We start from the raw sequence: 26260 nt of genomic DNA, 5'->3' as shown, positions 1-26260 counted from the left end.
CCACAGAGCAACTTGAAAAGGATTTGCGACAAAAACTTAAGGGCTGGGCCAGACACACTACGAGTGCTACGTTGCCTCAAACGCACAGAAGGGGCTCCGAGGGGCCATCTAGTCCAACCCCCTGCAGTGCAGGAATCTCAACTAGCTCATCCATGGCTGGTGGCCATCCAGCCTCTGCTTAAAAACCTCCAGTGAAGGAGAGTCCACCACATTTAGGAGGAGTCCATTCCACAGTTGAACAGCTTTTCCTGTCAGAAAGTTCTTCCCAATGTTGAGTCGGAATTTCCTTTGTTGTAACTTGAAGCCCTTGGTTTGAGTCCTACCCTCCCCAGCAGATGAAAACAAGATCGCTGCATCTTCCATGTGACAGCCCTTAAGATATTTGCCTCTTCTTCTCCAGGGTAAACATACCCGGCTCCTTCAACTGCACCCCATCTTGGTTGCCCTCCCTATCAACACTTTCCAGTTTGTGGGCATACACAATTCTGACCATACTAAGCCTCCTGATGTATATTTTGCTTTGGGAGGCTTAGTTTGGTCAGAACTGAGTATACACTTCCAGAGTTAACACTAAATACAATACTTCTGGTAAATGAGCCATGATAGCTTCTATAGGGCCGTGAAATTTTTGTGTCCCGGGCTTTTTAGACTCATCTACCCATGTACTATCAGAAACAAAAGGGGCGTATTGGGGACATGAATTTCCCCCCAGCTCTCCTACCCGAATACCTTGCTCCTATTTTTACTTGGCTTCCAAATCTCATTGGAATTTACCCACCCAACAACTGCTGCTTTTATCCCTCCCCCAACACTACCAACAGCACACAACAGCTACCTGAGCTTCCCCACCCCTCAATTTTTCCACAAAAGCTGCCCTGTTTTGCCCAGTATCAGCATTTGCTACTTGGAATGCCTTCTAAGCATTATGTGGCATCCTGAGGAAACAAGCAGCACCTCGCTAACATCTAATTTCTTAGTCCCATCGGGTTAAAGACAGCCTTAACAGGCTCCCAGACTTCTCCAGAGTGTACAAGGTACCAATTTAGAGAAGCTGAGAGGGATGAATTCTGCCCCTGAGATTCCCCAACACCAACTATCAACACAGCAGATCTGAGGAAGCCGGATCAGACTGCATTATTCCCCACAGTCCCCACCAGTTAGACAGGAGTACAGCGGGGGGGGGGGGGGGGAGCAGAAAGGAAGTTCACACACTTTATAAAAGCTAGGTTTATTGAACCCTTAGGTGCAACAACAGGAGGGCTGGAGCCACCGCAGGCCCTTCCGGGGGGTGGGGAGTGATGGCCAACTGCTTTCAGAGAGGTGATCTTGTTCACTTGTACCCCTCATTTCCGAAAGAGACGGGTGAGGTGCAGAAACGGCCTGGTGTGCCTGGATGGGCAGGCAAAGGGAGCTGAGTGTGGGGAAGCCAGGGCCCTTGTGCCTTGTGGGGCTCAGGATTCCCAGAAATGGGCATCAGCCTGTGCCATCTCCAACAGATACTTCTCCAGGACTTCAGCATCTTCACGGAAACGGTCACGGAAAGATTTGATGAGCCCCGCTGCACTGCTTTCGTACTGCACCAGTGCGACATCTTTACCTGGAAAGGGGCGGGTAGGAGGAGGAGAAATGATCAAAGTCAGTAGATAGACCATTCCAGATGGGTGATGCTCTTTCAGGGGTATCATTATCTTGCCACTCCCTAGTGGGTCCAATTTGACAGGTGGACCCACCTATCAATCACCCGGTATCACTACAACACCAGGAGCTGGTCACTTTGACGTCCCAATTGCTGGGACTTCAAAGTGCATCAAAGCACTGCAATAACCTCTTTGGCTGTTTGTAGACAGTCACCCCCACTTGTCCCGCTGCCCTTTTGGGCATATGAAGGCCTTCAGACAGCTCCTGTTGCAAAGCATCTGGAACTGTTAAGAGCATTTGAAACTGAGCAGGATTTAACCCCTGCTCATTAGCATGTCAGCAGGGATTAAATATTGCTGCTTCAGCTGAGGATATCTTCTCCTTCTGGGAATGGGATGCACAGCCAATGCCAGATTTAACCCTGCCCTCCCACCCATCAGCTGACCTCACCAGGGACACCAGCTGATGGGCAGGTGGGAGTGGTTTGGGAAAAACGGCCGTGCAGGCCAAAAGTGGGCCTGGATTTTAATCCTACACAGTTAAATTAATCTTAAATTCTGATACTTTAAAAATCAATAAGCAAACCAATATTTATAATGCCACCTTAGCCAGATTCGCTTAACAGCTGAATCAGTTGAGCTAGGAAATACCCAGCAGAGGAGGATGTTGTTGTTGTTGTTTAGTTGTTTAGTCGTGTCCGACTCTTCATGACCCCATGGACCAGAGCACGCCAGGCACTGCTGTCTTCCACTGCCTCCCGCAGTTTGGTCAAACTCATGCTGGTAGCTTTGAGAACACTGTCCAACCATCTCGTCCTCTGTCACCACCTTCTCCTTGTGCCCTCCATCTTTCCCAACATCAGGGTCTTTTCCAGGGAGTCTTCTCTTCTCATGAGGTGGCCAAAGTATTGGAACCTCAGCTTCACAATCTGTCCTTCCAGTGAGCACTCAGGGCTGATTTCCTTCAGAATGGATAGGTTTGATCTTCTTGCAGTCCATGGGACTCTCAAGAGTCTCCTCCAGCACCATAATTCAAAAGCATCAATTCTTCGGCGATCAGCCTTCTTTATGGTCCACCTCTCACCAGAGGAGGAGAGAATCACAGAAAGGTAGAGTTGGAAGGGACTTCCCCAGGGGCATCATTCATTCATTCATACTTTTCAAGTTCACACATTTCACTAATTTTTTACATTTCACTAATTCTACAATCATTTTGACATTTCAAAACGTTACTTCCTTCCCCCACTTTCTGCGGTTCCTTAAATTTCTTTTTACTATCTTCTGCATATCCAAATTAACTTAATTTGTTCATTTATTCATCTTTTTAAAATATATACTCTTATAAAACTGAAGGTTACTACAATAATCCTGCCAATGTTTTTATCTGTTTATAATTTATCTGTAAATATTCAATAAACCATTTCTGTTCTTTTATAAAATATTTGTTATCTTGATTTCTTATTCTTCTGGCAAGTTTCACCATTTCTGCTTATCCCATAAGTTTTTGTATCCATTCTTCCTTTGCTGGGATTTCTGCTTCTTTCCATTTTTGGGCAAGTAACATTCTTGCCGCTGTAGTAGCATACATAAAAAAGTTCCTATACATTTTTGGTAGTTCTCTCCCTATAATTCCCAAAAGAAAAGCTTCTGGGTTGCTGTTTTTACAAAGGTTATTTTAAACATCACATGTGTTGGTCTTGTAGTAAGGATAAAGCTTACTGGGAAATGATATATAATGAAATGAAAAGGATGTTTAAAACAACCCCCGAGGGTTATCTAGTCCAGTGTTTCCCAACCTTTTTTGGGCAAAGGCACACTTGTCTCATGAAAAAAATCTCAAGGCACACCACATTACAGCCCCGTGACGTCAGCGCGCAGCGTCACGCCGGGAGGGACGCACGAAGGAGGGGGGGAGGGCGAGCGGAGGCAGCGGCGAGCCCCGTTCCTCCCCATCCCGTGCAAGGAGTGCGAACAGGTGTGAGAAGGGGGTCAAACCTGCGGGCCGGCGCCGGGGAACCTCCAAGCTTTGGGGGTGGGGGGGGAGGAGGCAGCAAAGCGAGGCAGGAAGGAGAGCGCGGCTTGGCTGGGTGAGCTTTGGCAGGGGCAGGGAATGAGAGCCGCGAGGCGGGCGCTGCGGACGGAGGCGCTGCCCGCCGAGCTCGCAGGCAGCCAGGCAGGTAGACGGCGAGAGCCCCGCGTTGGGCGGCCTCTCCTCGCCGCCGCCGCTCCGCATCTCGCCGCCCGACTCGCCTGCCTCCCTCCGGGGACGGCGCCCCAATCGAAAATTTGACTTAAAAAAAAAAATCTTTCGAATTTTTTATTTTTCCCCATGGCACACCAGGCAATATCTCGCGGCACACTAGTGTGCCGCAGAACAGTGGTTGAAAAACACTGATCTAGTCCAACTCCCTGCAATGCACGAATCTTTTTCCCAGTGTGGGGCTCAAACCCACGACCCTGAGCTCTACTGACCGAGGAGATATGCTCACCGCTGCTCTTACCTTCCAGGCGGGTGTTTGCTTGGACAAACAACTTGCGCTCTTCCTTGCGCAGCAGCACAGTCTTGCGCAGGCTCAGGAAGCACTGGGGCTTCTCGTCCGTCACTGCAGAGTATGTCTCATAGAGGGTGCGCCCACCCGCCACATCCGCTGTGGACTTCAGCACCTTTGGAACAGAAGAGCAGCACCCTGCTGGGTCAGCCTCTCTCTCCCCCTAAGGGAAGAGAGACCCTGGGCCCGTCCTTCCCTCCCTGGCCCTTACCTGCAGTTTGCGGAGAAAGTGCTCCAGCGCAGGTTTCCCTATTGTGGTGATCTTGCTGCGGTCCAGGGACACCACTGCATCGGGTTTGCCGTCTCTGCCTGTGGTGTGTTGCAGGGATACCAGCCCCCCGCCGGCTTCCAGGAGAACCCTCAAGATGACAAAGCGCGCCTGCATGTGGGCCTGCCGTGGCGGGAAGGAAACACAATGCCATTTAGAAAAAAGGAGCTTTACTTCGATATAGGATTACAGCGGCAAGACTTTTATACGCACAAAAACGGAAGGACTCGCCATTACCCACAATGGAGGAACGGCTGTTGAAATGACTGGGTTTAGCCGAGGTGTCGACGTGTTTAATCAGAGAAAAGTCACTGCCAACATTTACTAAAGACTAGAAACTTCTTAGAGACTTTTTGCGTGAGAAAGAAACCCAAATGGTATTTGGGTTTGAGGACTCAATATAATGTTGGTTTACAGAAAGTGGATTTGTTGGGTGTTATCTTTGAGTGAGTGTGCTGAAAAATTTATACATAGAGTTCTTTTTTTTCTGTTTCACCCCATCCTCTTTCTTTCTCTCTCTTTTTCTTTCTCTCTCTTCCTATCTCTTTCTCTCCTTTTCTGGTCTGTGTTTTAATTAAGATTAGCCTTTGAGAGAAAAACGATATTGGATATTAATTTTTGGATTCCTTTTTCAAAATTTTAATAAAATCTATTTTTTTAAAAAAAGGTGAGGCGAGGAGACAAGGAATTCTCAACTGAGACTGTGAAGCAATGACTCTCAAGTCCAGGCAGACAATAGGGGGCAGGGAACTAACCTTTCCTCCGGGCCAAATTTACCAGGTGGGTAAAGGTTACCCACTTGCCATTCCCCTGATGCCACAGGCCTCTCTCATTCCCACCCAGGGATATCTTTCCTCTACCCATTCCAGCATCAGGACCGCACCTGCCGCCATGTTCCGGACTCCGGGGTGTAGAACTCCAGCGCCAGCAGCCCAGCACGCACCATGTTCAGCCAGTTAATGTAGATCACATCCTCAGCATCTTCTCCTTCCAGTTCAAAGATCCTTGTGGGCAGAGCAGGAAGAGGAAGGATTATCACAGCAAAAGGGATGGGAGGGGGGGTCAGAGCTGCCACCGCCTCATAATAAAACACATCTGGGTTTGCAAAGTGCCCTCCCCCCCCCCGGCAATTCAAGTTGTAGGGGGGCAGCCAGAACGCCAGAGAACTGAGATGGGAGCTATTAACTCTCTTGCCTTGGTAAAAATTGCCTTTTAAATATTGTGCGATGACTTCGGCTAGCTGGGAGGAACATAAATTCTCCCCATGAATAAATAAAATATCCTGAAAGGCAGCATAAAAAAAACCTAACAAAAACTTAGCAGTCAAGTTTTCCCCAGAGCTAATAGTTTTGTCCAAAACAAGGATGCAGGCCAGGGGGCCAAATGGAGCTCTCCAGAACTCTCTATGTGGCCCTCGGAACTATCTAGAAGTCCCACCTGCTCACCAGGCCTGCTTCACACCTTCCTTGAGACTTTTTAGCCTGGCTGGGAATTTGTCCTTGAACTCTGACAATGCCTTTTGCTTGTCCTGGATGGGCAGGGAAGAGTGGATGTAGAAACCAGCTGAACTTACCAAGTAAAACTTGCATCCACTGCCCGTCCCCCTTTTGCCTCTGGCCATGCCCATCACTGGGATGCAGGCCCCAAAAGATTGCCCAGAAGGAAACCTGGCCCTCAAGACGGAAAAAGGCTTCCCAGTCCCGGTTTAAAATCTTTATTATCTGAAATAAAAGCCCCTCTCAGCCACGGCCTGGGACTTTGGGGGTCTTGCCTGCTAAGGGCTCCATCTTGTGTTTCTCCTTCCCCCCCACCCCACATGCCGCTGCTACCTCAGGTCCTCACCCCAAGACCTCCTTGTTCAGGCACAGGTACAGCCCCACACACTCGGCCCGACACTCCTCATAACTCGATGCAACGTTCGAAAACTTGCTGTCCCATGTCTCACCGCCTCGGTACCAGCTTCTAATCTATGGGGATAGGAGAAGAGTGAAGGGCCAGACAGCTGCGGGTGTCTTGGACAAGTGAACTGAGTCAGCTGTCTGAGGGAAGAAGCAGCCCTGTCCTCCTGATCTTAAAATGGTCACCTGCTCTGCTCTGGACCAGATCGGTGGGCAGGGGTTGATTCTCTAAGTCCGCCAGAATCTGCATAAAACAGAGCTATGGGCTTGCTTTCCCCCTGCTCCCTCCTTCCTTGTGTGTCGTGCCTGCTAGTTTTTAAGCCTGAGGCTATGGGTTGTTGTTGTTATTTTAAAGTTGCTCTTCCAGCATTTTTGGCTAAAAAGTAGGGTTAGTTTTTTTAAAAATAAAATACCTGTCACATGAATTCTGCACCTTAAGGGGCAAAAATGCTGGTCCCACAGAGATGAAACGAAAAACCACATTCTATATTGTAGAATAATACTGTGGTACCTCGGTTTTCGAGCGTCTCAGAAGCTAAACGTTTCAGTTTTTGAACGCCGGAAGCCCAGAAGTAAATGCTTCCATTTTCGAACACGCCTCAGAAGTTGAATAGCTTCCACTGCGTCCCCCCCCCCCCCAATTTTATCTATTGGTTTTGCAGGCCGCCCTTTGCGCCTCGGTTACTGAACATTTTGGAAGTCAGACGGTCTCCTGGAACGGATTACGCTCAACAACTGAGGTACCACTGTATATCAGTGTAAGATATACAAATCATTATAATTTATTCTGCATCTATTGGTTACAGGGAAGGGCCATGAGCTACACAGGGGGCTGATTTCCTCCACCACCACAAAAATCCTCCCAAGTTCTATTCTGGAATTTAGAATTTAAGCACACATGTGCTTTCCAACTCATCTGTTCCACCATGAGGGCTAGAAACCTGGGGTGCCCTTTTTTCCTATTTCTTTAAAAAGAGAACTAACTTGTGATTCAAAGGACACTGAACTCTAGGTCTCATGCAGGAACTGCCCAGTGGTGCAAAGGACAATAAACAAGGGGGGGGGGACTTCTTTAAGAAGTCACAAGCCCTTCTAATCCTCACAGGAAACATGTGAAGGCTTTACCTGTTCTCCTGTTTCTGGGTTGATCACTGCCTTGTGGTCAAAGTTGAAGGCCCCCGAGTCATCCTGCCAGGACAAAAGAGAGAGTGCTCAAAAACTGAGGCTGCTCATAATGAAGGACAGAAGCAATTATTGTTGGAGGGAATGTGGGCAACAAGAATCTTTCATACAGATATGCTGGGATTCCCTGAGAATAGCTGCATGTTGGAATTTGATATTTAAATGAATGAATACTGTAAAGTCCATTGGTTCTTCTTATTCCCAATGAGCATGGAAAGGGGGTCATGAGGAATCGGTATATAAAACGTTAATGGCTTTCATGTAATGGGCTGCTCGACGAGAAATTGCAAAATCCTGGAAGCTGGCGGTCAACTTAAATTTTGAGGAATCGCCCCGGAGACTTTTGCATGCTGCACTTGCAGGTAAATTGGCGTGCAATATGAAACTGGCCAAAGGAAAAGCAAAAACTTTTGACTTTTTTCCTAGCTGGGGAGCCCACTCATGGAATACATTAAGGGACATAATACAAGGTTTCCCTCTTTCATCTGCCTTCCTGAGACTGTGGAACACAGGCTGAAATGGCTTCTGTCCTCTGACACCCAAATTTCTTCTGCTTTGGATATCCTCAAAAGCTTGTTTTTTGGGGGGGAGGGGTTAGGTGCCCACCTGGACAAAGAGCTTCCCGCTGCCGTGACCCAGGAGTTCATGGAGTCCAACTTGAACCTCAAAGGAAGGCCCCTTCCACTGGATATAGAGATCCTGAAAGGATTTGTAAATAAATAAAGCTGGCTGTTTCATTACCCCCCCCCAGAGTTTGGGACAAGCGTTTTTAAAAATGCATTAAAAACCAGTGAAGAATCCTTGCATGCCCCACTCCTGCAACAACCCCCCACCCCATTTCCCCTGCCCCTCCGCAAAAATACACCCCCTCCCCCAGACACACACACACCTTGTCCTCTTCTGCCAGGAACGTCAGCTTCTCCTTCTGCGTGGAGTAGGCCACGGCCAGCACATTCCCCAGCGAGACGTTCTTGAAGCCATCCGTCTGGCGGATGTCATCATCTGGGAAAGGGGGAGAAACAGGCAGGATCTGCTAAAACTGGGTTCTGTGGGGCTAGAGCTTCTCCACTTTGCACCTCTGGTTCGCAAATCACAGGCTTTGTCCCCCCCCCCCCCGCCCTCCGACTTGACAGGCTGGGAGAAAAAGCGATGTTTTGCAAGCAACACCGCAGAGCAGGGAAGCCCACCTGCTGACACCCAGGTCAAGTGGGATCGCTCTTCTTCCTCATGGGCGGGAGGTAATCTGTTTAGTGCTGAGCTGGAGGTGTGCTGAGCTCTCCCATGAACTCCAGCCTCGTGCTTAGCAGGATCAACCACCCTTCGCATCAGGATCACAGGGGCTGCCTTAAAGCGCCTTTCAAAGGGGCTATTTGAAACAGCAAGTGCTTCTCTCACTGGGAGGAGACTCCTTCAGCCCCACCAATGCCCACAAGGAAGCACACTAGATGCTTCAAACAGCACCTTTGAGCAGTTATTTCACTGCTGTTCATCAAGGGCTAGCGCAGATTCAATCGCCCTACCTGGGTCGTCAGCGACTTTCGCTTCCTCTTCCTATTCACTTACCAAACGGCAATCCCTGGTCCTGTTATTTAAGCAATGTTTAGGCCTGTGCTAGGACAGGGGTATGTTCCTACCGGCTTCTCAACAGCTCCTCTTGTCACTCTATTCCTTCCGGCACACTTTTGTATTTTGTTTCCCCAGCGACGATAGTCCAATTTAGGAAGCCATGCCGCTGACCAAGAATTTAATCTGGCCCTGTTCCAGGATACTCCATTCCATCCTGCCCCCCACCCTACCGTCCCTTAGTCACGGAACATGCTTTGTTCTCACTGGGCTGCTTTGGGCCCCTCGATCTCACCCTGGAGTCTTTCCTCCTCTCCCACCCCTTTTTTGGTATTTTCATAGTCCTTTTTACAGACCCCGCCAATGGCACGGAAGGGAGAAAATGAGCGTTTCGCCAGTCCTGTGAGCAGCACTTCAAGGCAACACTTCTGGAGTTTCTCCTGCTGCCATCTTGTCAAGGTAGGATAACAACAATTTTATTATTTGTACAGTGGTACCTCTGTTTAAGAACTTAATTCGTTCTGGAGGTCTGTTCTAAACCTGAAACCTTTCTTAACCTGAGGTAGCACTTTAGATAATGGGGCCTCCCGCTGCCGCTGCGTGATTTCTGTTCTCATCCTGAGGTAAAGTTCTTAATCCGAGGTACTACTTCCAAACACTGTAACCCAAAGTGTTTGTAACCTGAAGCATTTGTAACCTGAGGTACCATCTGACCAGGAAGCGACTCTTCAAGGTCTCCCCCTCCCCTCCTGGAAATACTGGGGATTTGACGTGGCACCTTCTGTATGCCAAAGGGAGATCCTTGACCACCAAGTCCCAGCCCTACCCCACGGCCTGCAACCTTCCCCCCCAAACCTGCCACCGACCAGATCCTCACAATTTGGGATGTTGATGCCGGCAGGGATCCCGCTCCCGGCAAAGGTCAGCACGTCAAGCGAGGTGAAGTCGGGCTTCAGGAAAGTGTCTTTCTCGAAGGCACGAGGCCATGGCAGCTCCTCCAGCAACCGCTCAGCCGCCGCCACAAGACGAGCGAACTTCGCACTCATGGCCTTGTTCACAACCGCAACGAAGCCTGGGGGGGGGGGAAGGGTGGAGAGGCACTGTGAGGAAGCCCAGTCTTAAGGGCCTCCTTTCCTGCATTGCAGGGGGTCGACTAGAATACCCTTGGGGTCACTTCCAACTCTACAATTCTATGATCATCTCACCAACATGTCTCTTGGCTGCTGTCTCCCCATAGGCCAAGCCTACGAAATAGTCCCCAAATTCTACTTGCAAGAGCAGAAAAGACTTTTGGTGTGACGATCTGTGGATAGCTTGGTTGGCAGAGCGTGAGACTCTTAAGCTCAGGGCGGTGGGTTCGAGCCCTGCGTTGGGCAAAAGATTCATGCATTGCGGGGGGTTGGACTAGAGGACCCCCAGGACCCTTCCAACTCTGCAGTTCTATGATTCTATGGTCTCTTCAAAAGAGAGAGCGACCCGTATGTCCCCCTTCTGGGGCAAAACAAAGAATCTCACTGGATGTGGAGATGGCATCCTTCCCAAGTCTCCAACCCTGCCTCCACCCACAGCAGGGTGATGCGTTGAGAGAGGGGCAGGGAAACATTTTTGGCCAGAGGGCTGCTTTGCCTTTGGGGGGGAGCACATGCTGGGACAGTCAGGGCCAGGGGCAAAAGTGGGCAGAGCAATGGACGTAAAAGTTACCTTTGTACAGTAAGCTAGTTTATGCGCACACTCACCCCTCTTTGCCCTCCCTCCAGGCAAGCAGGAGGCATTAGCAGAGTGCATGGATGGGTTCCAGCCAGGCAAAAACATTCAAGGAAGGTGCAATTCAGGGCTAGCAAGGGCCGAGAGCTGGGGAGGGTGAACCTCAAGGGCCAGACAGAGAGGCATTTGGCCCTTGAATCTGAGGCTGCCCTGTCTCCAGGTTAAGGCTAACCCAACAGCCCAGACCCCAAACTTCCCGCTGCACAGGCAAAGTAGTAGTAGTAGTAATTTTATTATTTGTACCCCCCCCATCAGACTGGGTTGCTCCAGCCACTCTGGGCTGCTTCCAACAAATATAATTTGTGTCTTGGGGGGGGGGGTTGAGGGGAGGCAAGGGTGGGAGAACAATAATGCTGGGAACTTTAATCATTGTTATCGTTATACTGAGAGGGCTTCAGGGCAGGGGTGGGGAGAGACGGGGAAAGCAAAAGAGGGCATCGAATGGTCAACGACTGGCGTGAGATCGTACTACTCGCAGGTGGGGAATGGGGACGTTGAGCTAATACAGTACCTTCAAATTCTCCACGGGAACCATAGGGATCTCGGTAGCTTTCGATGAAGCCTATATAGCTGTGGACACAAATGAATAAATAAATAAATGGTGGGGAGAGAGAGGTTCTTTAGGTTAGCTATACCTGGGGCAACTGTTACTCTTCCCCCCAATCAACAAGGGAGGGTGGGGTAACACTCCCTATTTTCCCAGTTCCTGGGAAGCAGCATTCATTCAGAACATACCCTGAATCTGGATTAAGAGACTCCACTGATCTGTGCAGCCCCCCAGACTCACCTCTCCACGATGGGCCCCTTGTCGCGAATCCAGCAGCGGGAGCCTTCCTTGTGGGCCACGATGGAGCCTTGCGTGAAACTGGCGATGTAGTGAGACAGCATTTCCGCCTGCGTGGGGTTGGCTGCGTGTCGCTAGCAGGGAAAGAGGGTCTGGACTCAGGCCCAACCAGCCTGAGGCAGATTCGCCCAGCCCTCGATTCTCACCACCTGCCTTTCCCACCATCCCCTAGAACGCAGCTGCTCATATGCCTTGATCTTTTAATTTTATTTTATTTTATTAAGGAAAGATGTCAAATGGAACAGGTCAGCAGTGGCCACAGCATTCAACTTCTGGATAATCTCAGCTGTGGTTTATACAACAATACTCAAGGGCTGAGTCTTTCCCTATGAACCTATCCAGTCCCTGAGATCATTCTCTGAGGCCCTTCTTCATGTGCCTCCTCTTTGAGAGGTCTGGAGGGTGGCAACACAAAAACAGGCCTTTTCTGCAGTGGCTCCCTGTCTGTGGAATGCTCTCCTCAGGGAAATTTGCCTGGCACTTTCATTATTATACACCTTTAAGCACCAGGCAAAAACGTTCCTCTTCAACCAGGCCTTGGACTGACTGAAATCCAATGCCCTTTTAAAATATATTGGGGAGGGGAAATTATTGAGTTGTTTATGTTATGTACAGTGATACCTCGGGTTAAGAACTTAATTCAATCCAGAGGTCCGTTCTTAACCTGAAACTGTTCTTAACCTGAGGTACCACTTTTGCTAGTGGGGCCTCCTGCTGACGCCGCTGTGCGATTTCTGTTCTCATCCTGAAGCAAAGTTCTTAACCCGAGGTACTATTTCTGGGTTAGCAGAGTCTGTAACCTGAAGCGTCTGTAATCTGAGACACCACTGTATTTTGTGTTTTCATATTGAGATTTTATGTTGTGAACTGCCCTGAGGACTGTGGGAATAGGACAGTATGTAAATTTAATAAATGACAACAGAAACAACAGGTCTCTAGACCTCATGGATACGCTTCGAAGAGAACAGGCCAACGCATGCTGAAGACTTAGGGTTACACGTGTTGCTAAAGGTACAGCTGCCACCAAAAATGATGAACATGCCACATATGTTCCCTGCCTGTAACCTGAAGCAGTGCTTAAAACCCTGCCCTGGGGTCTCCGTTCCCTGCCTCCACTCCCCATCACAGGGGCAGTCCAAGGTGAGCCAGGAAAGCCCACCCCCTTCCCCCTCACCTGGGCTTTCTTCAAGTTCTCCACAACCTTCTCCAGAAGCGGGGAGTAATCTCCTCGTGTCACAGTGAAGAAGCAGCCGCCAAACTCAAAACATTTAATCTTGGCTGACATGTCAGCGTCAAGCTGAGAATCTGGGTGGAAGAGGGGAGGAAGGTAAACTTTGCAAGGGCTGTGGGGGTGCACGGGGGGGGGGGCGTGTGCAGGAAGTCCCAAGCGTGGATTAAACAAGGTTGCGCAGCCGAGGGCAGGCCCCCCCCCTTGGCAGAAGCTGCCTGGGTTTCCAATTTGCAAGTGAGTACAGTGGTGCCTCGCAAGACGAAAATAATCCGTTCTGTGATTCTCTTCGTCTAGCGTTTTTTTCGTCTTGCGAAGCAAGCCCATTGACGGATTAGTGGATTAGCGCTATTAGCGTCTTATCAGCTTAGCGGATCAGCTGATAAGCGGCTTAGCGGCTTAGAAAAAGGGGGGGAGGAAAAAAACCCCCGCAGGAACTCGCAAGACATTTTCGTCTTGCGAAGCAAGCCCATAGGAGATTCGTTTTGCGAAGCACCTCCAAAACGGAAAACTCTTTCGTCTAGCGAGTTTTCCGTCTTGTGAGGCATTCGTCTTGCGGGGCACCACTGTACACAAGAAGGGCCCTGCTGGAGTAGGCCAAAGGCCTATTTGCTCCAGCCTGCTCTCCTCCTCACAGTGGCCATATAGGCCACACAGAGGGCATGAGCGCAACAGCAACTCTCCACACTTGTGACTCCTAGCGACTGGCATTCAGAGGCATCCTGGCTCCCACAGGGGAGGCAGAACACCCTCTGCAAATTTGTCTGCTCTCTTTTTTAAAGTCATCCAAGTTGGTGGCCATCCCTGCCTCCTGTGGGAACAAATGCCATAGTTTCAACTATTCATTTATTAATTTTATTTTGTAAAATGTATATGCCACTTAACTGCAACCCTCCATAGCCACACATTGTGTGAAGAAGTATTTTCCTCTTGTCTGCCCCAAATCTTTAGACATTCAGCTTCACTAGGTAGTTCCGAGTTCCAGTAATAATGAAAGATAACACAACCTCCACTTTTTTCACACCATGCACAATCATTTTCACCTCTATCGTGTTTTCGCTTTTTTTCTGAACTAAAAGTCCTAAATGCTGTAACCATCAACAAGGGAACTGCGCCAACCCCTTGAACTTTCAATTTCCCTTTTATTTAATGTTTTCTCCGGCTCCACAGCTTCCTATCGGAGGCAAGGCAACTAGAGAACTGCAACTGCCGCACACAGTATTGCAATTGCAGCCGCACCTTAAAATACCTGCCCTGTATCAGCACCACTGGTTTCAACAAGTACTGGCAAAGGAAAACTTCCAAGTTTAGAGAAGTTCCTCCTGGTTACGTGAAGGATAGTCCCCAGGTGAGTTAACTGATGGGTTGCTTTACAGTCATGGAGGACTCATCTTCTTCTCTGAGAAAGCACTGCCAGACAGGTATTTTCAAACTGTGCCTTTCAAAAGGTTCAAATTATTTCATGTGCTTATTGTAATCTGGGAATGCTATTAGAGAGCAAGTGTGGCATAATGGTTAGAGTGTTGGACTATGACCTGGAAGAGAAAGGTGGTGTAGGAACAACAACCACAACAACGCAATCACTGGCCCTAAGCAGGGAGTGCTGTGAGCATGCCAGGAGTGGGGTTGGGGAGAGGGCTGGTCTATGCGACCCAAAAAAGCTCTTACCATCTGAAAGCACCGAAGCCAGACGAACCTCATAATTCACTTTGTCATCTACCTTCGTCTTAAAAAGCCTTGTGTTGTAAGCACTGATGTTCTGGGGAAAGAGTAAAAGAAAGTGAGAGGATGGAGCCGTGAAAAGCAAAACAAGCTGCCCTATTGTCTGGGGTTCTCAGGCAGAGAAAGGTCTTTCCCATCACCTGCTACCTGGGGTTCTTCCCAAAGGTACATCCCTCTATAGCAGGCAAACAAAGAAGCTGCCTTACACCTGGTTAGGTTATTTGTCCATCGAGCCCCGCAAGGTTTGAGATGGGGGTTTTTCTCAACCCTACTGTGAGATGCCAAGGACTGACCAGGGGGCGACACTGCATGCAGTGCCCAGCTCTGGTGCCCCGATAAGGCCCATTCCCTTGATGTAAACAGTGTGCCCACTGGGCAGAGGACATGATATGGGGGACAGGAAGCTGCCTTATACTATGTCAGACTAGTTGCCCATCTAGGCTGCTCAACCCAGTGTAGAAGTGGGGTTCTTGCAGCACCTCAGAATCAAGGAAGTCCTGGGCCAGCTTTGCATCTTCCGTGGTGCAGTTTGCAGAGAAGTAAGTAGATGTACCCTAGAGAGAAGAGAGAGGAAACATGGAATAAGCAGGATGCACCTGTCCTTGGAGTTGCCCTGGGCAACAGGACACCCCCCAAAAGAAACCACTTGGACTACTGCAATGTGCTCTATGTGGGGCTACCTTTGAAGGTGACTCAGAAACTACAACTAATCCAGAACGTGGCTGCCAGACGGGTGACTGGGAATGGCCAACGGGACCATGTAACACCGGTCCTGAAAGACCTACATTGGCTCCCAGTACATTTCTGAGCAAATTCAAAATGTTAGCGCTGACCTTTGAAGTCCTAAATGGCCCAGTATACCTGAAGAAGTGTCTCCACCCCCATCCTCCAGCCCGGACACTGAGGTCCAGCTCTGAGGGCCTTCTGGCAGTTCCCTCACTGCGAGAAGTGAGGTGACAAGGAACAGGCCTCCTTGGTAGTGTCACCCGCCCTGTGGAACGCCCTCCCATCAGATGTCAAGGAGCTAAACAACTATTTGACTTATAGAATACATCCCAGTACAGGGAAGTTTTTAAATGGTTGACCTTTTATTGTGTTCGTAATATTTTGTTGGGAGCCACCCAGAGCGATTGAGGCAACCCAGTCAGATAGGAAGTATATAAATAATAAAATTATTATTATCAAGCGATACTTGCTAACTTCCCCCCAGAACTGAGCATGCGGATGGGTTGAGCTTGGCTCTCTGCTTCAGAGATGGGGAAGCAGCCCATGGGCCCCAGTCTCTTCTGAATAAACTTCTGGAGGCAACATGGCAGTGGTTGGCCAGGGGAATAGAGGGTGGAGCAATGAATGCAAATTTTACCTTTGCACAGGAGGCTAGTTTCTACGGCCACAAACACCCCTCTCCAGCCTCCATCATGGCAAACAAGAAGCATTATCAGGGCACATTCTAGCCAGGCAAAAGGGAGGTGTACCTGGCCACAGAGCCCCAAGTGCTTTTGTGTCGGCTCTAGGGAGAACATGCGCTCTGCACAGCGGCCCCACAGGGCCTCCATCTCTTTTGGGTGGTCCGCAAACGCCTGGCTCGCCCACACCAGCTGCTTCAGCTTCTCCTGAGGGCAGGAAGGCAAAAATGAAAGGATTACCAGTGGCATGCCAGCAGAACCATACGGAGCCTCCTCGCTTAACCTTGAGCCCCCAAAATACAACTCCCATCATCCCTGGCCACTGGTCCTCCTAGCTAGGGATGATGGGAGTTGTAGTCCGATAACCTCTGGGGTCCCAAGGGTGAGAAAGGTCGATATGGAGCCTCAACCTATCCGTAGGAGAGACTCCGCCCCCTCCGCAACCTCTCAACCAGTGAGATAAAAGGAGCATTCCAATTAGCTGGGAAAGATAAATGGCCCCTCCCTCTCATAGATGTCCTATCGCACCACCAGCGTTCAAAAACTCCCATTGTTCTAGGCGCACTTTGCGACAGGGAATTTCATTAATGCGAAAAGTTTCTGAGCTCTGGGTGCAGTACTAAGATTTCAGATTAAAACTTCCACTGCCGGAAGGAAAGGAGGACCTTTTTCTGCCTCCCAACTTCCAGCTGCAATCTGAAGTCTGGAGAAGAGACCCTCTTAAGAATATTATGGGGGTGGGCGGGGGATGTATGGCTTTTTTTCCTTTTTTGCAGTCTTAAGATGAAGACTAGACCATGTGAAAAATGAACGCAAGATATTACTGGCAGTTCATTCATTTTCGGCTTTGTATTCCTGTTACAAAAATTCCATTCCATTCCATTCCATTGCAGCGCCCATAACCTAGGTTTAAGGGGCCATTTAGCTCCTAGCTTTCTTCTCTCAGTTTCTAACACTTTCTTGTTAGCTTTCTTGTCTCAGTTTCTAACACTGCTGACACCTGCAAAACATGTACTCACCTTTGGAAGGTTGGGCACAAATTTGGTGTCCCCGAAGGATTTGTAGTTGCCCATGTTGGCATAGAAGGCGGCAGCGTAAACCAGGAAGGCCTGCAAGCAGCAACAGTCGTGAGAGCCTCTCCCTCCCCCTTAGCCATATTTTTTAAAATCCCACCCCTCAAAAAATAATAATCTTTTTTTACAAACTTGGAATTGGGAAGCTATAAAACCAGAGAGACCACATAACTACCTTCAGACAAAGGATACAGTCCGCCTGCAGGCAAATTAGCCCAGTCCTAGAAACTCCCCACTAAACCAATTTTATCTAGCCTTTCGGCTCTCCAGATGTTGTTAAAAATCTGTTCCAAGAGTGGGAATCATTTTTCAGCCTGAGGTCCACATTCCCTTCTGGGCAACCTTTTGGGAGCCACGTGCCATTGGTAGGCGGAGTCATAGACAAAAGTGGGTGGAGCAATGAATGTGAGTTTTACCTTTCCACAGCAGCCCACTTTCTTCTTCATTTAATTTGGTTTTTTAATGGATTTTTTTAATGCAAAAAAATATAATTACATCTGCAATAGATGTACCAATTTGGCTACGTATGGACATATAGCACTTACATTAAATGAAACAGTCCCTATTTTAACTTGTAGACTGAGTTATGAGAGAATGAATGCCAGAGCGGTCAGAAATAGCGATGTTAAATTCTCAAGAATAATCTTTTGGAGAATATTCTTCAGAATATTCTCCAAAAGATTATTACTGAGAATTTAACATCACCAGTCAGAAACACATTATGATGTACAATAACGTAGAGTAGCCCAGATTATAGACATTCACTCATATGCCCCTCTCTATCCTCCATCCCAGCGAGCAGGAGGCATTATCAGAGTGGAAGAGAATACTCCACTCCAGCAAAAACACTCAAGGAGGATGTGAAACAAGGCCAATGAGGGGAGCAGCCTGGGGAAGAGTTGCAGGGGCCAGACAAAAAGGCCTGGGGGGTGCATTTGGCCCCCAGATCCTGCTCTTTTTCCAGTTTAGTGCCATGCCTGAGCTGGGCATCATGATTTGTTTTCCCATCAAGAAGTCCTGAGAGCTTTCGGGTGTAAATTCCTCTATGTACCCCCACCCTCATCTCACCATTTCCCCCTAAACTAAAAAGCACAAGTTTCATGTGCTTAATTCATAGGAACGGTTCTCCAGACCCCTCCAGGCTTTTTACAACATCTCTTTTCAGAGAAGGCCAGCAGAACGTTCCAAACACAACAGACACAGTCCGTTCAGATGCTCACAATGTGGCTTGCTAAATCTAGATATGCAGGAGTCTTTGGCATAGTGCCCTTCGCTCCTCCCTTTGGGGCAGGAAGCCTCTAACTAACCACAGTTTCCTGTGCTGTCCGACTCAAGAAACAATGATTAACACTTTGTCATGAGCCAGAAAACTGCCGTATTTTTCGCTCCATAAGACGCACCCGACCATAAGACGCACCTAGTTTTTAGAGGAGGAAAACAAGAAAAGCCAGCAAGAGCCGCAGCCACGCTCGCTCGGCGCGGCTCTTTAAAGATAGAGCGGCTCTTGCTGGCTTTTCTGGGAGGTGGGAGAAGGGACTGATGGGCTGCCCTCCGTCCCTTCTCCCACCTCCCTGAAAAGTCAGAGCAAGCTGCGCAGCTATCGCTGAAGCCAGCACATCAAGAGGGAGAGCTGCGCAGCGCCTCTTGTGCTGGCTTCCCAGCAAAGCAGGATGAGGGACGGAAGGGAGTCCTTTATGGAGCCCCTTCCGTCCCTCATCCTGCTTCGCTGGGAAGCCAGCAGACCAAGAGGCGCTGCGCAGCTCTCCCTCTTGCTGTGCTGGCTTCAGCGATAGCTGCACAGCCTGCATTCGCTCCATAAAATGCACACACATTTCCCCTTACTTTTTAGAAGGAAAAAAGTGCTGTCTTATGAAGCGAAAAATACAGTAAACCGACTTCTAACCAAGGCTTGTTCTGAAGCTGGCAACCATAGTTTCTTGGTTCGTACACAACGGGGAGCTACGATGGACGCTTCCTGCTTTAACTGCGGCTCAAAGGAAGAGCAAAGAAAGGGGGCTGAGGAGGAGGGCAAGGGGCTTGTGCAGTTCTTGGCTAAGTACCGTATTTTTTGCTCTATAAGACTCACTTTTTCCCTCCTGAAAAGTAAGGGGAAATGTGTGTGCGTCTTATGGAGCGAATGCAGGCTGCGCAGCTATCCCAGAAGCCAGAACAGCAAGAGGGATTGCTGCTTTCACTGCACAGCGATCCCTCTTGCTGTTCTGGCTTCTGAGATTCAGATTTTTTTTTTTTGCTGTTTTCCTCCTCCAAAAACTAGGTGCGTCTTGCGGTCTCGTGCGTCTTATAGAGCGAAAAATACGGTAAGTGTGATCATCCAAACACAGCCGAGTAGCCAGAATGTGGAAGAGAACCGGATGGACAAACCTCGCAGGACACATGCTGTCTCTAGTACCTGATACTCCTCGTCTGAGAGGCCGAGCGAGTGCGCCACCTCGCCTAACTGAGTCGGGTCCTGGGACCGAAAGAGCCGTGAGAGGAGGGCATAGATGGCAGGCGCTTCTGGGGAGGTCTGCTGCAGCACCACCAGCCCCCCGTACCAACAGGCCCGCGACAGGTAGTGAGCGTACAGCCTTTCCTCCGCAGATAAGAGGTGGAAGGCTTCGGCACAGTCCAGCATTGCGACGCCAATGTCATTGGGCAGAACATACTGGGGATCCACCATCCTGCCAAACTGGGGAGAGAGAGAAAGAGAAAGAGCCATTAATACAGAACTAACCCTTCAGTGCTAACGAACGAACTTGAAGTTGCATTGAAGACATCAAACCTAAAGCAGGCAGAATGAATGAATGAAATTCATTATAGATGATGATGATGATGATAATAATAATAATAATAATAATAATAATAATAATAATGAAGAAGAAGTACTATTATAGAGTTGGAAGGGACCCCTTCAATACAGGAATCTCAGCTAGATCATCTATGACAGAAGGCCGTCCAACCTCTGCTTAAAAACCTCCAATGAAGGATAAAAGTAAAAGGTAAAGGTAAAAGATAAAGATAAAAGGTAAAGGACCCCTGGATGGTTAAGTCCAGTCAAAGGCGACTATGGGGTTGTGGCGCTCATTTCCCTTTCAGGCCGAGGGAGCCGGCGTTTGTCCACAGACAGCTTTCCACCCAGTGCCCAGTTTAGCATGCAGGAGTTTCATGTGTTCACAAGAACCTCTGCCGTCAGATCTTACCACCCAGTCTTCAAACTGGACCTTTTCCACCACTGACAAGGAAGATACACCTACCCACTAATTCACAATTACATGCAAAGCTCAATCCTGGAAGCTCATTCATATTGCCACTGACCCACAGCCTCCCTCCTCCCAGATTATAGCCAGTCCCTGCCACCGCCCTTCTGCAACACCAGCAGCTCACCTGCTTCTTTTTCTAGCTGCCTCCAACTTCCTGACACGCCCCCTTCTTTCCCCCATTCATAGCTTCGAACATGGGGAAATGCCCCCTGCGATACAGGCAGCCAATCCCTGAGCCTCCCTGAGAAGAACTGATGTCTAGCTGCTGGGAAACTAAGGCCCGCCCCTAAGTCCTTTCCCCACATCAGTGATTGGTCCAGATTTAAAAATAAACAACTGTAGCCCCATTGTCCCTCCCCTAAAGTCCACAATACTATCTCCTCTTAAGTCACTCAACTTACGTTTTTCAAACAAGTGTTTCTAGCCAATCCGAGTCTTTGGGACAGGTAAGAAGGATGCACAAAATCTACCACTCTGAATAAAAAGGAGTTTTCTGTAGAACCTCAAGCACAGATAGTCAACATGGTGCTGTTCAGACTGTGCACATAAATCGCATTTGCAAGGTCTAAAGCAGGGGTAGGAAACCTAAGGCCCAGGGGCTGGATGCGGCCCAATCACCTTCTCAATCCGGCCTGCGGACAGTCCAGGAATCAGTGTGTTTTTACATGAGTAGAATGTGTCCTTTTATTTAAAATGCATCTCTAGGTTATTTGTGGGGCATAGGAATTCGTTCATCCCCCCCCCCTTCAAAATATAGTCTGGCCCACCACATGGTCTGAGGGACCATGGACCAGCCCACGGCTGAAAAAGGTTGCTGACCCCTGCTCTAAAGGTTATTATTAATAATGACGGCAGTGTCTCTGGGAATGTGCAGAGTGCCCATGAGAAACCACAGTCAGCTCCATAAACTGCTTTGGGGCCCATCAGCTTGCCACAAAACAGTGAGCAAGCATAGGCTTAGCCCTCCACCCCTAAATGCATCCGAGAACATGAGACCTAATGCCTTTAAGATGCTTTTGAACTCCGCCTTCCATTTTCCTGACTGTCATTGGCCATTCTGTTTGGGAGCTGATGGTGACTATGTGGAAATTGCCATGTTGGCTACCCCTGCCTCAAAGGCTAACATATGGCACAATATCACAAGTACATATACCACAGGGGTTTGGGTATGTGTCAAACAGTGGTGCCAAAGGGAAATACAGAAAGCCCAGGAAAGGAATCCCACTGAATTGGAGCCAGTCCTGGTCACATCTTGCACCAGGCTCCACCGCCATGGAAGAAGAAGGAGGAGGAGGAGGAGGAGGAGGAGGAGGAGTTTGGACAAACTGGAACGTGTCCAGAGGAGGGCAACCAAAATGGTCAAAGGCCTGGAAACGATTCCTTATGAGGAACGGCTAAGGGAGCTGGGCATGTTTAGCCTGGAGAAGAGGAGGTTAAGGGGTGATATGATAGCCATGTTCAAATATATAAAAGGATGTCACATAGAGGAGGGAGAAAGGTTGTTTTCTGCTGCTCCAGAGAAGCTGACACGGAGCAATGGATCCAAACTACAAGAAAGAAGATTCCACCTAAATATTAGGAAGAACTTCCTGACAGTAAGAGCTGTTCGACAGTGGAATTTGCTGCCAAGGAGTGTGGTGGAGTCTCCTTCTTTGGAGGTATTTAAGCAGAGGCTTGACAACCATATGTCAGGAGGCTCTGATGGTGTTTCCTGCTTGGCAGGGGGTTGGACTCGATGGCCCTTGTGGTCTATTCCAACTCTATGATTCTATGATTCTATGGATTTGATATCCCGCCTTTCACTCCCTTTAAGGAGTCTCAAAGCAGATAACATTCTCCTTTCCCTTCCTCCCCCACAACAAACACTCTGTGAGGTGAGTGGGGCTGAGAGACTTCAGAGAAGTGTGACTGGCCCAAGGTCACCCAGCAGCTGCATGTGGAGGAGCGGAGACGCGAACCCGGTTCACCAGATTATGAGACTACCGCTCTTAACCACTACACCACACTGGCTCTCCACACTGGAGGACCCCAAGCACACCCTGGAACTTTCGGTGCCTCCGCAAGACTCCACCTGGGAGGACCACTTGCTCCCCAGCCCCACCGGATCGCCTGGTCCCTCCCCACCAGGCTGTGACCTCTCACACTGGGCCCTCACAAGCTCCTCTCCACCATAGTGTGAACCTCCAAAGACCGTGCAATCCCATTTCAATCTCTGCTCCTGCCGTTAGAAAAAGAGGAAGGGGAAATGGGCTGGGCTGGCCAGCTACTTTCTTTGTCGCCTTGAGCGTGGAATGTTGCATCAGAAATGCGGGCACCCGCCCTGCACCAAGTCAGTCCATCTAGCCTAGTATTTACACAGGCTGGCAGTGTTAGAAGCTCAGACATCTAAGCTAGGCACCAGTGGCTTCTTAAACCAAGGTTATAGTCGCCAAAATGGAATGTCTTGGGCAAGACGGCTCGAAAGTCTTATTTTTCAAAGGATGAACTGGCTGTGATTGATTATCAGTTAAACATCTGGCTAATTCAGATGACAACCTTGAGCTAGGTTAAGAGCTCTGAGAAACAAGAAGAAAAGTCACTTGATCCAGGGACAGTCTACACACACACACACACACACGCCAGTTCCTACCTCTTTTTCGTAAGGGTGACACGGACTGTTCCTAATGTAGGAGTATTCTTCAAAACTGAGAGCAGGGCAGTGGGGTGGATAAGTGAAGACAAGCTACAACAATTAACTAAAACATTGTTCACTGCCCCTGCTCAGGCTGCACAGAAAAAGCATATTGGTTCCTGGAATTCATTCCGATTGTGCAGATTAAATATAACTGATAGAATTCTACAGGGTGCGGTTTTAGTGTGTGAAAACTGTCCAGATCCAATGATCCCCAGATGGCGGAGACGGCATGCGCCATCCTGGCACCCAGGCATCTGAACTTGGTCGCAAGTGGCCTGGTGCAAAATGCGCCTGGTGCCTGGCTAACTTGGAACACTGCTGACAATGCCTCCTGCTTGTCTAGACAGAGAGGTAGGTGTAGGTGTATGTGTGTGTTTCTAGAAACTAGCCTATTGTAGAAAAGATTACAACTTGTGGCTCCTCCTACTTTTGCCTTTGGCCCCGCCCACCACCAGCACGTGGCCCTCGGAAGGCTGTCAAAGAAGAGTCTGTGGCCCTTGGGGTAAAGTTGGGGTGGATTAGAGACCATGGGGGCTGTGGGTTCCCTTAAGCCTCTGACCCATTTTTTTCCACAACTGTTGCACTGCTTCCGAAATGCAAAACACTGGGGGGGGGGGTGGAGAGAAAGAAGCAACCACTTTCACCAGCCCACTGGTTTATCGAGCTCCACACAATGAACCCGGGATCTTTTGCAAGCATCTGCTCTGACCTGGGCTGAGGGTGCTGGATGACAACCTTCCTTCTTACCTGGAGCTGCTGCTCTGTGCAGGGAACAGTGGTCCCTCTTGCCTCCCTACACTGGTGCCTTCAAGGCATTCCGGACTAAAACACCCTTCAGTTGTAGTTCAGAATATCTGGAGGATACCCAGTTGGCAAAGGCTAATCTACTGCTTCCTGTCCTTGGGAAACTAGAGGTGCTGGGAAGATGCGGCCAGGACCTAAAATCATAGAATCGTAGAGTTGGAAGGGACCACAAGGGTCATCTAGTCCAACCCCCTGCAATGCAGAAATCTTTTGCCCAATGTGGGGCTCGAACCCACAACTTAGGCTCTACTGCAGGGTTTCCCCAACTTGGGTCTCCAGTTGCTTGTGGACTACAATTCCCATCATCCCTGACCACTGGTTCGGCTAGCTAGGGATGATTTTATTTATTGAATTTATATACCACCCTATACCTGGAGGTTGGGAGTTGCAGCCCAACAACAGCTAGAGACCCTGGGGAACCCTGCTCTACCAATTGAGCTATCTTTAGCAATGCTCTTTCACCAAGCTGCAACCCCTCCCAAAGATTCACGAACCTTTGTTTACTTATTTCATCAAATTTATGCACTGCTTGGTTGGAGGGAAGAAAACCCTCAAAGCTATGGAAGCTGCCTTATACTTGCTATGCCTTATATTAAGGCCTGGGGAACCTTTTCTAATGAGAGGGCCACATTCCCTTCCATACAAAATTCTGAGGGCCATTTGCCAGAAGCAAAAATGGGCAAAGCAACAAATGCAATTTTTGCATTTTCTGCAGCAGGCAAGTTTCTGCACATACTCAGATTGCCCCCCCCCCCCGAAACACATTCACCAACTGTGCAAGGAAGCAGCACTACCAAAGCTGAATCGGCATTCCTGCATTGCAGGGCGCTGTACGAGATGTTCCTTGGGGTTTCTCCCAACTCTATGATCCTATGCAGCCACCGTGCAATCAGGCAAAAACACGTGTTATGTGTGTGCATGTATGTGTGAACAGCCAGTGAGAGGTGGAGCTTGGAGAGTTTCCAGTGCAGGACAGCGAGTCTGGAGGGTTGCAATGGGAGCCAGGCCTGCGTTCCCCCACTCCACCTGCTTTGTGCCACCCGCCCCTGTCGCTCAGCCTTGCCTGCACCGACATTCAGCAGCTCTCCAGGCATAGGAAGCTGCCTTCTTCTTCCGGATCAGATCATCGGCTCCATCTAGGTCAATACAGCCCGCACTGACCGGCAGCAGCACTGCAGGTTTTCGGGCGGGAACGCCGGGGACTGAACCAGCGACTTTCCGCAGGCAAGGCGGATACAGTACTCCAGCACTCAGCCACGGCCGCTTCCCCATCTCCTTGGAGCCAGGAAGGCGACGGGGATGGGCGGGAGGAAAGCAGCGAGCGAATCACAGAATTGGAAGGGTCCCAAGGGTCATCTAGTCCACCCCCGGGCGGCCAGCCCTCCTGCTGTGTTCTTGGACCGGGGGGGGCAAGAGGAGGCCATATGGAGACCCTGGACATATGGGATTGATTGGACCCACCGCGCCCCGCCGGCCCCCCAGACCCTCCTCACCTGTTCCTTGCTCCCTCGTTGCTTCCAACTTCCTGCCCCGCCCCCTCCTCGCCCTCATTCATAGCTTCACTGTCAGACACGCCCCTGTGGCCCAGCCAGCCAATCCCAAGGCCCTTTCGGGGGAAAGACTGACGTCAACGTTGCTGGAAAAGCGGAGTCCCGCCTCTTGCTGCTTCTCCTCTCCCAACGATTGGCGGCTGCTGCTTGCTTGTTCGTTTCTGCAGAGTTATGGCCCTGCCCACTTTCCCCGCCCTTTCTGTTTTTTAAGCTGCACGCTTACCCGCGTGGAAAGTGAGCCTTACTGAGCGCAGGTAGATTTTTTGCTTGCATCCAAAAAGACATCGGAATGCGGGTCAGTCTCTTACAGCTTTATCACCACCCTTGGTTGGTTGGTTCTTAATGGAGTTGCAGGAAGCTTACATCAAGCCCCTTCCAGACGTTCTGTTTATTGTGCATTCATGATTATTTGTTCTCGTGATGGTACCGGAGTGGTTTCGCGCCTTCCCACTGTCGATGCTGTTTGTACCTGCAAAAGTATCAGGGCAGACGAACAGCTTCGTTTCCAATCAGTGCATGACCCTTAGCTTCCTCCTGAGATCCTTGAACTTTTCATACCACAAATGTTCTAAGGTGGGGTGTGCCCAGGAGACTGTATGTCCTGCTTTTGTCACGCTATGGCTTATGTCCCTCTGGATTGCAATAAGTAGGTAAGCATCACAATACAGCTAATAATAGTGGATCCACCACTAAACAGCAGGCAAAGAAGAGTCTTTCACCTCTTACTGCTTTTTTAACTGATGGAGCACATGTTTTTGCATGCAACTCTTACAGACATGAGATGAGCAAAAGAGCTTGCTTACCCCCACTCTCCTAACACATGGGTAGGCAAACTAAG

At 49.3% G+C, this 26260-nt stretch overlaps 1 protein-coding gene across 2 annotated transcripts; it reads right to left on the bottom strand.

The window, feature by feature from the left end:
- Window positions 1–1212: 1212 nt before the first annotated feature.
- Window positions 1213–25441, bottom strand: DPP3 (dipeptidyl peptidase 3). 2 transcript variants are annotated; one of them, XM_082202727.1, is made up of 18 exons: window positions 25366–25441; window positions 19545–19823; window positions 17081–17170; window positions 16131–16268; window positions 15135–15209; window positions 14602–14692; window positions 12880–13010; window positions 11649–11779; window positions 11373–11431; window positions 9975–10169; window positions 8424–8536; window positions 8141–8233; window positions 7478–7540; window positions 6297–6421; window positions 5338–5458; window positions 4398–4577; window positions 4139–4301; window positions 1213–1597 (listed from the first exon to the last, which is right to left on the bottom strand). In XM_082202727.1, exons 2-18 carry the CDS (start codon window positions 19812–19814, stop codon window positions 1452–1454), a joined length of 2184 nt encoding a protein of 727 aa, XP_082058853.1. In that variant the 5' UTR covers window positions 19815–19823; window positions 25366–25441; the 3' UTR covers window positions 1213–1451. The 2 variants fall into 2 exon arrangements, with proteins under 2 accessions (XP_082058853.1, XP_082058854.1); XM_082202728.1 differs by lacking the exon at window positions 25366–25441 and adding an exon at window positions 20519–20634.
- Window positions 25442–26260: the final 819 nt, after the last annotated feature.

Source organism: Podarcis vaucheri (assembly GCF_965113315.1).
Source record: "Podarcis vaucheri genome assembly, chromosome: 16".
Classification (NCBI taxonomy): Eukaryota; Metazoa; Chordata; class Lepidosauria; order Squamata; family Lacertidae; genus Podarcis; species Podarcis vaucheri.
The sequence above is the reverse complement of the archived record's forward strand: the minus strand, read 5'-3'. Positions and strand labels throughout refer to the sequence as shown.